Source organism: Salarias fasciatus, chromosome 13 (assembly GCF_902148845.1).
Source record: "Salarias fasciatus chromosome 13, fSalaFa1.1, whole genome shotgun sequence".
Classification (NCBI taxonomy): Eukaryota; Metazoa; Chordata; class Actinopteri; order Blenniiformes; family Blenniidae; genus Salarias; species Salarias fasciatus.
Window position 1 is genome coordinate 9253780 of NC_043757.1, and position 13500 is coordinate 9267279.

The window sequence follows — 13500 nt, forward strand, 5'->3', positions numbered from 1 at the left end:
AAATCATCCCTCGGACTCATTCTGACCACGATGAGAATTTCCAGTCGGATCCAGCCCGCCGGCTTCCCGCTGCGACAGCGTGTGTGTGTTCCCCAGGTGCTGAGCGCACATTAGTGAAGCTGTATGGAAACGCAATCTGGACACACGCAGGTTAATAAATTTGTTTTACAAATATAGCCCGGGGTGAATTATTGTGTGGGGAGAGGCCAGCTGCCGTCCACGCCGCCCCGTCGTGACTCAGGGCTGAGCGGGACGTCGGGGGGTCTCCTCCTCCCGTCCCTGCGAGGAGGCCGGGCGCAGCACGAGGAGGACGGCTGACAGCAGGCAGGGTCCTGAGAGGTGAGGCGGGGGGAGGCGGGGGGGTCAGCTGAGTTAATCTGGACAGCAGGGAGCCCCCGCTCACCGCCCAGCACCCACCCAGCACCCAGCACCCAGCTCAGTCACAATACAGTGAGCTACAGCCAGCAGCTGACCTGCTGGGGCCTCTCTCTCTCTCTCTCTCTCTCTCTCTCTCTCTCTCACACACACACACACACACACACACACACACACACACACACACACACACGCGCACAGTCTTGTATTTCTATCCTTGTGGGGACCGTCCATTGACTCCCATTCATGTCTAGCCCCTAACCCTGACCCTTACCCTAACCCTAACCCACACCACAACAAAGCCTAACCCTAAAGAAATGTTTTTGCACTTTTACTTTTTTCAGTAACAACAACATGGTCAAGAAAACACTGTTTCTCCTACTTAGGACCGGAAAAAGGTCCCCACAAGGCACGTCGTTTCACGTTTTGCTATCCTTGTGGGGACATTTGGCCCCAACAAGGATAGAAATACGAGAACACACACACACACACACACACACACACACACACACACACACACACACACACACACACACACACACACAACTCCGACATAACATCGCCTCCTGCTGGTCTCAAAGGTTATTACAAGTCTTTGCTTGTTGCTTTCTGTGTTTTCAGTATATTTCCATATTTAAATCTCGCATTCAACATGCATGACATACATTAGCATGTGCAAATTACACATGTAACTTAAAATTTTAATATGACAACATTTTAAGTTGATCAAACTTCTTCAAAACTATTGATTTAATTAACTTCATTCTGCATGTGTTTGAAAAACATACACACATCTCATCTTGAGTGTGTACTGTCATCTTAATTATTTAAACTCAAAGTTCAATTATAACTTAATCATAAATATCAGACTGTCTTTCTGTATTGTCCAGTTTTGCACCAAACTCTGCTGCTTTTCATTCTGACTGTAAACCAGTCCTCACGGAGACAGATGTTTAAATTCATTTGGAGGATCCACTGTGGAATTTCACCCATTCTTCAAAGTCAAACTGTCTTTGTATCGTTTAAACATCCAGACATTAATTATATACACAAGCCTTTAGTTTTGTTGCATTTTCATGCCTTTCATTCAATAAATCCACTCTGTCAGTCTATATAGTTACACCTGTACACTATTAAAGTTAAACTTTTACATTTCGTATAAATGTTGTTCCTCTGTCTGGATATTCAGGCAGTTCCTTCTCCACTCAATCAAACCTCATATGACCCCAGTATCAGTTGGAATTAGATCTTGGTTTTTGATTCAGTCAGTGTATTTCACAGCCACTCGGTTATTTCTTCACATTAAGTCAGATTTTTATAAATGTTTTTAAATGATCTGTTTTGATTTCACCCTGTTATCGAGGATGACCTTTAGTTGGCCTTTCCTGATCTGCAGCGTTAAACTTTACTCATTACTAATGCTCCACTGACCAAACACACACACACACAGACACACACACACACAGGTGAAGGTGAGAGGCAGATGGGTGGGCCGTGCGGCTCTTTAGTGGCCCTGCGTCTGCCCGGGGGCCTCAGAGCAGCAGGGATGTCGCAGGTGAAGGAGGCTGAGGACCCGGCCCGGAGCCACCTGGACTGCTCAGACCTCTACTCTGACATGGCCACCGTCAGCTCCAGCGCAGGTCAGTTCAACACAACAACACACATCACAGGGGAGAACCATTAACTGCACTGATCCATACAGGAGACTCTATGTCTAAACCTTCGATTCTTCATTCCTCTGTCATTGTTTCTTCTGTAGGGCCGATTGATTTCCACTGTAATCCATCTGAATTCTTGTGAAAAGTAGAATTCCTCGATCTGCTTTGCTGATAAATGAATGCTGATCAATAACCAGCTTTGAGCGTCAGGCAGTCAGCGTTAACGCTGCATCTCCTGAGCTGGACGGGGTCGGCTCGCTGCGGCTTTTGGACAGATTAGCCACCTTGTCAGTGATTGTTGGAATAATCTCGGTCAAATCCCTCTGATTCTGGTACCTGGTTCTCACGAGCTTGAGTTCGGCTCTAAAGCTCTGCAGCTCTCAGGTTGCCGGAGGGCAGTGGGAACCAGCTCGGAGGGGTAATCCCTCCTTTTGGAGGAAGCCATTGCTAAATTAGACTCTTCCAAGTTGAGACGACTCATTTGATTGATGGAGCTGGAATCTCCAAAGTCCAGAGAACCGCAACAAACCTGAAAATCATACAATCTTCTGGAGTCCAGCAAACCGTGGAATCCACAAACTGATCCAGATGTGACACTGAGAGGATTTTTTTTTTCTCAATAACCAAGTTGCAATAAAGTGCATATTAAGGGACTGGTTAGTAAAAATATTTGCACATCTTTCACTGTTCATTACCATTTATTAATTATTTTAATTTCAAAATTACAATTATATGATATTGATGATTTAGAGTCTGAAGAAAGTGAAGGATGAAACTCTTTTAGTCCAACTCATTGAAAAACGTTTTCAAAATATTTTGTCTGTAGATTTTTATTATTTTTATACTGAATATATATAGTCATATAACCTTCATCAACAAGAACCAAAATACAAACTACTTCTGTTATTCCAGTTCATCTAGCTCCTACAGGTTCACTGTGCTACTTTTGTGGATCTTCTTTTTTATAAGATTTACGCAGAAGAAGACTTAGAATTTCATTTTTAATGTAGCTGAACACAAATTCCTTTTAAATCATATTTGGTTAGGAATCTGCAGCTTATTTAGCAATATAGAAATAGAAAAAAATAGTGTTTAGTCTGATTAATCTGTTGATTCTCTGTAAAAATGTTGATTTGATGGATCTTTAGTGCAGAAATGCCTTCTAAAAAGTGTAAAATTGCAAAAGAATTCAACCTCCATGTATGTGTTTAGTTGAAGACAGAGTGGAGAGAAGAAACCTCCAACCTGTGTGTGTGTGTGTGTGTGTGTGTGTGTGTGGGTTCCTGCAGACGTCGGGGGCTCGGCGAGGACGGGGCCGGCCTGTGAGCGGCCCGGGTCGGCGGGCCCGGGCAGGCGGGGCAGGGCCTACCCCTCCCCCGCCCGCAGGCGCCACCGCACCACCTTCAGCCACAAGCAGCTGGAGCAGCTGGAGGTGGCCTTCGGCCGGAACCAGTACCCGGACATCTACTACCGGGAGGAGCTGGCCCGGCTCACCAGGCTGAACGAGGCCCGCATCCAGGCAGGAACGCCCGCCTCCGTCTTTCTGCTGGGACAGTTTCATGCTCTGCTCGTTCTGTCAACATGTTGTTTCTGGACCAGCCTTGACCGGACGTCCTGGTCTGTGCAGGTCTGGTTCCAGAACCGGAGGGCCAAGCAGAGGAAGCAGGAGCGGGCGTCGCACAAAGTCCTCCCGGCGGGCGTGATGCCGGGCCACAGGCCGCTGCTGGGGGGCGTGCACGTGCAGCCCTCCGCCGTGGCCCGACAGTTCTACCCCCAGCCTCTGGCCCACCTGCCGCGCCTCTCCCCGGTGCTGCCCCCCTCCGGGGCGTACGGCCGCCACCCGCCGGGCCCGGTGGGGCAGTGCCCGTGCCCCGGCGTGGCCTCGCAGCCCCCCTCCCAGCGGCAGCACGACGACTGGTACCTGGCCTCCCCCGTCTTCTCCCTGAGCAGCATCCAGCCCCTGGACCCCGCGTCCCACTGGAATTAGAGCCATGGTAACCATGGCAACGTCTCCCAAAACCTTCACACAGGTGTATTAAAACACTTTTAAAAGTCGACGTTTTGTGGTGTTTCAGTGACTTTTTGGTTGTTCTATGATTTAACCCATGACAGCTTGTAATTTGACACCTGCCTCAATGTTTTCAATTTCAATTAGCTGATACAATTGTATTTAAAACTCCACGTTCAGGGTTTGCTTTTCCTTATCATTGGACCATAAGTCTTTCTTCTTGGAATCTCCAACATCCAGATTACAGAGCATCTTCCTCCCGACGCAGAGACAACAGAACCTCCACAGCAGCACAGGACACCGTCGGTAGATTACAGTAGATTTCTCTTTAATATTGCACACTCCAGAGACAACACTGTCGCATCCGTTATGCTTGTTAAATATTTGCATCCACAACCTGACAAGACTGAACAAGTAACACTGGATGGCGAGTAATGTAAAAAAAAAAAAAAAAATCATCTGTATGAAAAAAGCATCACAGATGGATTCAACAATCTTGACCTGATGTGTTTTTTTTTCTTCTCCATCCACAAAGGCAGCAAATACATCCGACGACGCTAAAGCGCGCTGAGTTCAAGTGCTTTAATGAGGCAAAGGAGACACAGGTTAGGAATCATGTCAACGTCACTGCTGGTTTATAGAGTCTGTATGTGCCTCCTCTTAGTCTTTATCTTTTACCTCCAACATTGGCTTATATATAAAAATATAGTAAAGCTATTGTTAATGCATTTGTATTTAAACGGGCAACACGTCACATTTGGCTCATACCGCTGCTGGACATTAGGGGGCAGTGTTGAGTCACTCTAGGACTCACAACACCACCTTGTGGTGAAAAAATGTACTGCAGGTCACGACTTGACTCAGATCACATAATGTTGGATGTGATAGTCTCCTTAACTAAAATATTCTTCATTCTACCTTTAAGGATTTTTGCAGAAAGCGTAGAAATAAAGGGGGAAAATTATTATTTTGTCTCTTTTTTATGGCCTAATTATTAGAAATTTAGAAAACAAACTTGTTCATTCAGGTCACATGAATTTGAACTTATTTCTTTTTATAAATCAAGTAATTTTAACCACTCTGAAACATCGTTTTCACACTTTGTTGCGCTGCAATGCGAGACTGAAATGCTAATATATCAAAATGAGACGTGGATCAGTGTGACTACTCAGAGCTTACATTATGCTGTATTTTCTCAGATGTCAGGATCTGTTACGGATGGGAAAAAAAAATCCTTGAAAGTTTGATGATAAACACTTCAGAAGAAGGAAGTCATACAAATTTGTGTCTACCTTTCAAAGTCCAACTAACCATAACATCAATTTACTTTAAGCATTTTTGGAAACTCTGACATTATTCATGTAAAATATGAAAGAAAATCTGACTTGAAGACATTCTTATTAAGGTCAAGTATGAGCAGGCCGGTCGCTGAAGGTGATAATCGGCTTGTTTCGTGGTTCAGTCATCACCGTTCTGATGTGAGGAAGGGAAGAAGCTGCTGGACACATTCAGCCGGAGCGGAGCTGCTCGAGTTAAGGACACTTCTGTTTTCACGGGGGCCGGACCTCCGCCTCCGCCTCCACCTCCACCTCCACCTCCACCTCGCTCGTCTCAGAGCAGCAGACGGGACAGTTTGGTCCACGAGGAGCTTCAGACAGCGAGCAGCAGCGACGCCCACGGTTTAACTTCAGTGTGAGACGTCGGGAGAAATTAAAAGGCCAGTTTAGGTTGTTTTTTTTTTTTTTTTTAAAGTCTCATGTCTTCAGTGTGACGCTGGCTGCTTCAGCGCGATGAGCAGAAGGTTGTGCTTCGTTTGAACCAAGCCTTTAAAATGATTTCATTTAAATTAAAGGACTCCACCGAGTTCCTTTGTCAGCTGTTAAACACCAGAAAGTAAAAGAAGAGGAATCTTTAGTTGTTTTTTTTTTTTAGCTGCTCATTAAATGAATTCAGTTTAGCTTCAGAAGCTCCAAAAACAAACTGTCACAAATGATTTGTGATTGGTTGATCGCAGGGGGGAAAACAAAGTGGTCCCTGCTCTCAGTTTGGCTCAGCAGTCACCCTCCTCCTCCATGCAGGCTTCTACTCCAGCGACTTGGCGAACTCTGCGTAATCGATGTAGCCGTCGTTGTTTTTGTCGTCGTCCTTCAGAACGTCGTCGATCAGGGCGATGAGGTCCTCCTCCTTCAACGGCTGGCTGTTCTCTCCTTTTTCCTGAGGAACAAAAAACCCCATAATGTGACGTGATGATCTGCATGCTGCACCTCATTTACTACCCGACATATGTCTGGCCACAACTCTCTGCTCCACATTTCAATTTGATTAGACTTTACTTTTTTGTCTCGATTGTTTATAAATAGAATTCACTTCTGAGTCATTTCAGCTGTTGTGTCATTTCTTCCACTTTTGAAACTAAAATTTGTTTATGAGTAAAACAATCAGTTGGAGAGCCTCAAACTAACCAAATCAATCACATTTCATCATTTCTAAATGAGAAATGTGGCAGAATTCTCACTGGATTTCTGTTCAAGACTGTCAAGTCCAACAATCCAATAATATAAAGAGCCCAAATGTGACTTGTCGGATGCACTTGACAAATGTGTGAAAAGCAACAAGTTGGAAGGAATTTACTGAATAAAGGCAACTTGTCTCATGCAGGAGAATTACACACCAAGTCCAATGCAGACATGTGCAACACAAGTCAATAATCACACATTCTGATTTATTTAAAAAGAGTAAATGATGGTTGACAAGAAAAAATTGCTGCTGATTGTGATGTTTCCTGACATATTTAATCGAACATTCATTCATTCTCTGAACCAGCATCAAAAGATGAAAGTGACGCTGTCAAATAATCAATATTTACCAGGAGGAATCAGTTTTGTATGTTTTGAAAAAATTACTACATGAGAATATGGGACCCGAGAAATGTTTTTGGTGTGTCAGATTACAGTCAGTAGATAATGGGAAAAGCCTCCAGGAGGGGACTTGTTGTGCCATCTATCAGAGAAAATCAGGTTTTTCCTGGATCTGAACATTTAATTTTTCATGTATGACTCTGCACCCACCTCCCTGTGTACATGCGAGATCGCTGTGGCCAACTCCAGCCCGTCCAGCAGGTTGTTTCCATCATAATCGTGCATTTTGAAGTAGTGCAGCTGCATCTCCTGGGGGGTCATTTCCTTCTCCGGCTTGTCTATCACCCCCTCCAAGTGCTCCATGATGTGGCTGTGAATGGAGAAGCACAAGAGGGTGAAAAAACAACACCATGACATCTGATCATATGGAGTGGAGAGGAGCGAAGGCCGCTCTTCCCAGTTCACCCGCTCCTGTGTGGAGAAAACATCACTCACTCTTTGTCCTGCACCATGTTTTTGTCCAGGCGGCCGTGATGAGCGGCGTGATCCCCTCCTTCAACCGGCGGCTGCTGGTGATGATGTTGCTGGTCCTGCAGTGGATTCACCTGAGTGTGAGCGGAGACCTGGGAGCAGGGCAGGAGGAAGAGGAGGAGGAGGAGGAGCAGACTCCCCAGCTGCACACGACACCTGCTGATGCTCATACTGAGCACAGAGCAAACACAAAGGGTGGATTACAAACAGGGAGATCAAGTTTGCACATCATGTTTGATCACATGCATCGTTTTAAGTACATGCACGAGAGATGAGATGTGTATCCAACTGATTTAATATTTAACCATCTTGTTTGTTCGCACAGATTTGCATATGTTGCTATATGTGATTGAAAGCAAATAAAAAAGACAGTACAGATGTTACCACTATGTGGTTTCAGGTCGAACGTTATTAAACAAATTAACTGTATATCAATAACATAACCACTAACAGTAGTTATGTATCTCTGTGTATGTTTACAAGTTACAAAAATGAGCCATAATTTCCAAAATGTGCGAAAATAAACATTAACATTAGCTGCCGAATGCTAGCATGGTGCTCCCTTCAATGAAAATTATGAAATGACATCGACAAGCAAAATGACTGAACTGCTACATGACCTGCAACACACTGAGGATATCAGGAAAGTTAAAAAAAGCTGCTGTAAAACCCACTTTAATGAATTCGTATCTTCCTCCGAAAGCTGCGATGTTTCCGAAGTCGTGTTGGCAACAAATGATGTATGGTACTTTTCTGGACCAGGCGGGCCGCCGTAGTTCCTCTTGGACACGACAGCTCATTGTGATTGGTTGAAATAATCAAAGAGAAAACGCGTGCAGAGAGAGAATTCCCCCCTCAATAACCGTACTTCGTAGAATGTTACGGTACGTTCAAAGTTTTAGAGAATCAAAAACAATTTTAGTTTGAACATAATTCCTGCTTCATTTTCATGTGTTTGATTACCAGAGCAATGCAATGATAGCCCCTAAAATTGCCTTTAAATGATCTTATCCTGTCCTGTTTGTAAACTGTAATGTTACATTACAGTTACACTATTAATGTATATTTCTGAAGCAGCACTAATAGCATTGCATGTATATAAACACACCCTGTAAGGAATTTGTAAATACACATTCTAAAATTGAATGAGGTTTACACAAGCTAGAAGTTTAAAGTGCAACAGACATTAATTAAACTTAGAGACGACTCTTTGTTTACGACCGCAGCACCACCGGTGGTGTGTTGCCAGATTGAGCGGATTTCCGCACTTTGTTATTCCTGAAAGAAAGATTGATTGAATTAAAACGAGGACATTTTCACACTAGTTGTGTTTTTGAAAATATCCTATGGAAAACATAGAGTAAACAGTTTGTATTTTGTGGTAAATAATGAAAATCTATTTCATAAAAAATTTTGATCAACATAAACATGCATTGAATAAATTCCACTGCAGTGGACAAAGCAGCATTTAAAGATTACAACAAATTTGAAATAGTTTAAATGGGAAGATTGTTTCACCCACACCCAACCACAGTTGAAACACATACTGTGTTTGTGCTGTTTATAATGCAAAAGTACTGGACTGTACTTCAGGTGATGGTGTGTGGATAAACCAATAGAATAGAATTACTTCTTTAGTCCCAAGTAGAATTTCTATATAGAAGTTACAGTGTATTCAAATGGAGCCAATAATTGAATAAAGAAGCATATACACACAAGGCTTGACAGTATTTCGTGTATCGACAGATTTTCAAAAAAAAAAAATGCTGGTGTTTAGGCTGAAAGCTGTCAGTCCAACCTGGCAACCCGTCGAGCAGCTGAGCTGTCAGACGGACGGAGAGGAAAACACGCTCCGAACATGCAAATGTCAGGATTCAGAGGAGAAAATGACGGGGCTAAATCTCTGTTCAGGAGGCTCGAGGTTTTTATTTATTACATTTATAAAGTAGTGGATATAGATTCCCATCGATCACTGTTCACTCCTATTTACACCCAACCCCACCTCCCCCTCTTTTCTCCCGGAGTTTCCTTCCATTCAGTCATTTGTTCAGAAAATATGGGTTTACACAATACTGTGATGCATATGTTCTTCTTATTTTTGATAAATTCTTTGGCAAAACAGGTTGAAAATACACGTGAATTGAAAGGCAGGACTTTTAGAGTTGAGACAGGAACTACATGCCAGATCAGGGAGCCAGCCAAACAAATCACATTCAGATTTATCCCAAAATAAACCAATTCACTCCAAATCAAAAGAGAGGAAAGCACATTTGTTGAGTGAAATGAAGGCACGCTGCCACAGTTGCAGGCTGCAGTCTTGTTTCTTTCTGCTTTGCTGGTTCCTAAGCCCCACCTGATCCAGTTAAAGTGTTAACGGGGAAAGATTAAGGGAGAGTCTTAAGAGAGAGGAGGCTGCCTGCAGATCAAGTCAGCTCTGCGTGCTCATTTTCCAAGAAACTGACAGAAGTCACTAATGCACAACACCAGAAATGGGAACGTATGCATAATACAGAGCAATGCATGAAAGATGCATCATCGTTTCTGCAGTGTGATGATTGAAAATAGAGAAGAGCCAGGTTGAAGACAGAGGGTTACTTCTTTATTTTTTGACAACATGTCAAGTCAACCCTTTGTGGACAAGAGCATCTTTGGTTTATTTTGGAGCATTAATTGAATGTAGAGAAAAAAACAGAGAAAAAGACTCAGAACTCAAAACTCAGAGGAAGAAATGTAAAAAAAAGTGTGGAGAAGCCTTTAAAAGCTTCTTGGAATCTTGAGGAGAACAAATTAAAATATCTAGAATTGAGTTAAAAATGTTGAGAAAAATTCTCACTGCCGAGAAAACATCAAAATTCAAGAAAAAAAAAATCAAATAGGATTGTAGGGAAAAAAGCTAAAGATCAATATTCAGATTTAAATTTCGGAATATCCAAGAATTAAAAAAAGAAAGAAAAAACTCACAGAGGTCAACATAAAAAAAAAAACCGAATTAAAAAAAAGTCCAAACTGACGGCTAAAAGCTGAATATTCACACACACAAAAATTCTATGAGGAAGAAAAGGTCAGAAAACAACAAATAATTTTGAGAAAACGGCCAACTTTCTGAAAAAGTGTCAGTTTTCTAGACAAAAACTCCGAATATCCAATAAAAACAGTAAAAGATTTGGAGAATGTTTAATTCCCCCGCAGTCTGGACTGGCTTCTTCCTTTCATTCAGTCATCTTCCCTGATCTGCTGGAGTGAGCACTGTCCTCCCTCCTCCAGCTCTCTCTCCCGGTTCTCTCCCGGTTCCCTCCCGGCTCCTCCAGCTCCTCCAGCTGGTGACCCTCTGCTCTCTCTCCGGTAGTCCGCGGTCTCCGGGGACTACAGCCACCACCACCAGCAGCAGCAGCGGGACCGAGCGCCCATGGCATCCCGGCTCTCCCTCACCCAGGGCCGGCTGGACGCCGAGCTGGAGCGCTACCGGGCCGAGTGTCAGTGGGACAAGATCCCGGCCGCGGTGGAGCAGATGCAGGCGGCCAAGATCCACGAGGACGGTGAGTGAGAGGAGAGGAGAGCCGAGGCTCACCTGCAGGTCTGTCTGCAGTTCATCTGCTTGTTTCAGGAAGTTGTGTGCTGGAGTTTTGAGACCAATCTTTACTGATAGAAGTGAGAAAAGTCTACTAAATGAAACAATGTAGAAGATTTAATTCATGAATATGGGCTGATGAGTTTTATTTTGACTCTCAATCCATCATGTTTGTTGAAAGATTGATTTTTTTTCCACTTTCTTTCCTGCAGTGCAGGAATTGCTCTGTGCTCAAACTGGACTTTGGACTGTGAACATAACAGAGTGCTCTTACTGTAGGTGAAGGTTTTCCACTGCAGATCCATAAATGATCACTAACCTCGTGTTTTCTCACACTGTCACCACTGCTGTCCTTTCATTTGAGCACGTTTTACTGCAGAGAGCAGCAAAAATGGCAGAATCATTCCACACTGCCACTTTAGAAGATTACAAACAAGTTGTTTTTTTTGTGTTTAGATTTTATCTATTCCACTTTAAAACCATCTGCTATCAGTGTCTGCAGTGTTTACTCAGTCATGACCTTCCTGGAAAAGCTGTAAAACATGTTTTCCAGACATAAGGGGTTCTTAAATTGAAACTTTCAGAAGAGTAAATCCCTCTCAAATGCTCAAAAGTCATGCTCAAACATGTTCATTTCTAAGAAAGACAATTTAAAAGTCTTTAAAAAAGAGTTAGAAAACGATCACAATGTTAAAAAAAAAAAACAAATGGCAACTTCATGACCAGAATATGACATACTATGGAGACAATCCTCAGGTTCAAACTGACTTTAAAGCCCTGGTGACCTGCAGACCAGTCCTCCACAGTCCCAAATCCACCCAGTGCCACCAGTGTTGCCAGATTAGTTTCCAGACAGTTGTGCTTGTTTGAAACACATTTCCCTGGAAGATATCCTGGTGCTGTGCAGCTTACTGAAAAAAGTGTTGTCATTTATGTTTATTTTTGCAAAATTATGTGGAATTTATAGAATAATCGACAGAAAATCCCAAACAAAAAAAACTTTATTAAATGGCAACAAAAGGAAATATTACATGAATAGATTCTATAAATTATTATAAAATGAGAGAGAATCTACTGTGCATCACATTATCACTATTCATTTTTCTGTTATGCTTTTATTATCAATTTATTCTTATTATAACATCATACAAAACAGGAATAATGAATAAACTGGACATCAATGGATTAAACAACATTTTAAGGTAACAACATAACAATGAATACAAGCAAATAAAAATAAAGAATCTAAAAATATCTGGAATCAGGGAAGCAAATGATATTGATATATCATTCATTAGACATAAGAGGTGAGGTTTGGCAGTTGGAGGTTGTCATTAAATGTTTAATTGCTTTTGGTTACTTTTAAGATTCAACTAATTTTTTTATATGGTAAGTTTAAAAATATGTTGTTTTTGAAAGGCATTCGATTGTAGATGAAGAATTAGTCTGTTTAAAACTAGTGAGCTTATTGAGTTTATTGATGGCTTTTTTGTTGTTGCTGTGAAGCCATCAGGACTGTCTGTGTGGCTGCAGGATTTCACTCTTGATTATCTGTGGTGAAACTTTATTTGCTTATCTGTTTTAAAAATATTTTTATGTTAGTTATTGACATGAGTTTTCAAGCAATGTTGTGATCTGGGCTAGTTTTTATTGATTTGGGCTAGATTTTATTGATCTGAGTGGATTTTCTCTTGCTTTTGGGCTTAAACCTGTCAGCCAGATCTGGCAACCCGGAGTGACACAAACTTCAACATCATGGTTATTAAGTCCTTATAGGTTAAGAAAATCCCCACTGTCTCACTCTCTTTCCTTTTTATCACGCCAAATGCTTTTTAAAGACATTAAATTTAAAATAACACGAATCATGTTATTATCTGGAATGAATCTGTCTTTCCTGTGAGGTTTCCATGTTCTCCCTGTGTGTGAGTGATCTGGATAAAGCTGTGAAAAACACAGAATGAATGAAATTGAAAATCCATGCTGGCTTGATTTCAGGTGGATCATCAGAAAGCAAGGAAATATAAAAAATATCGGTTTTTAGGTTGTGGGCATCGTTCCTGTGATACAACATTTTCAAGTGAAAATGAAAAACTGTCTTTGCATTTCGAGTGTCCGTTCACACAGCAGCAGTGCTCGTAGCTACTGACAATGCAGCTTTTTGAAAATTCTGGCCCTTTAAATGTACATTTTTTTAAATGCTCCAGTGAAAATATGAATGTTGTCTGAAACAAATATATTTTAGTTAAAACGTTGTCGTGTAAACTGAGCGTAAGTCTACCTGAAGTCCTTTTTTCTCTCACGTGTGTCATTTGTTCAGGTCAGGGGTCACGCAGCGGCGACCGGATAACTCAGACAATTGCCCCACACACACCGAGAGTGTGTGTAGACGACGCAAAGGAAGGCTATTGTATAACTATCCACATAAATGATGGATATCGGTCTGCCGCAGCTTACGCCAAACGAGTTTTCCAGCAGGCCATTACCCCTGGAGCCAGTTTATAC

The 13500-nt window shown here is 42.2% G+C and overlaps 3 protein-coding genes across 3 annotated transcripts in view; 2 read left to right on the forward strand and 1 right to left on the reverse strand.

Annotated features, from left to right (window-relative positions):
- The first annotated feature begins 1550 nt into the window (after positions 1-1550).
- Positions 1551-4031, forward strand: prop1 (PROP paired-like homeobox 1). The gene is made up of 3 exons (XM_030107018.1): positions 1551-2015; positions 3323-3552; positions 3661-4031. Exons 1-3 carry the CDS (start codon positions 1859-1861, stop codon positions 4018-4020), a joined length of 747 nt encoding a protein of 248 aa, XP_029962878.1. The 5' UTR covers positions 1551-1858; the 3' UTR covers positions 4021-4031.
- A 317-nt stretch (positions 4032-4348) lies between these two features.
- Positions 4349-8169, reverse strand: mcfd2 (multiple coagulation factor deficiency 2, ER cargo receptor complex subunit). Its single transcript, XM_030107233.1, has 4 exons — positions 8105-8169; positions 7395-7601; positions 7110-7269; positions 4349-6255 (listed from the first exon to the last, which is right to left on the reverse strand). Exons 2-4 carry the CDS (start codon positions 7598-7600, stop codon positions 6124-6126), a joined length of 498 nt encoding a protein of 165 aa, XP_029963093.1. The 5' UTR covers position 7601; positions 8105-8169; the 3' UTR covers positions 4349-6123.
- Positions 8170-10619: 2450 nt separating this feature from the next.
- ttc7a (tetratricopeptide repeat domain 7A) overlaps positions 10620-13500 on the forward strand; it is a 57605-nt gene continuing 54724 nt past the window's right edge. Inside the window, exon 1 of the mRNA XM_030107232.1 lies at positions 10620-10966. Within this exon, the coding sequence (XP_029963092.1) occupies positions 10837-10966 (130 nt within the window). The 5' untranslated portion in view covers positions 10620-10836. The remainder of the gene's footprint in view (positions 10967-13500) is intronic.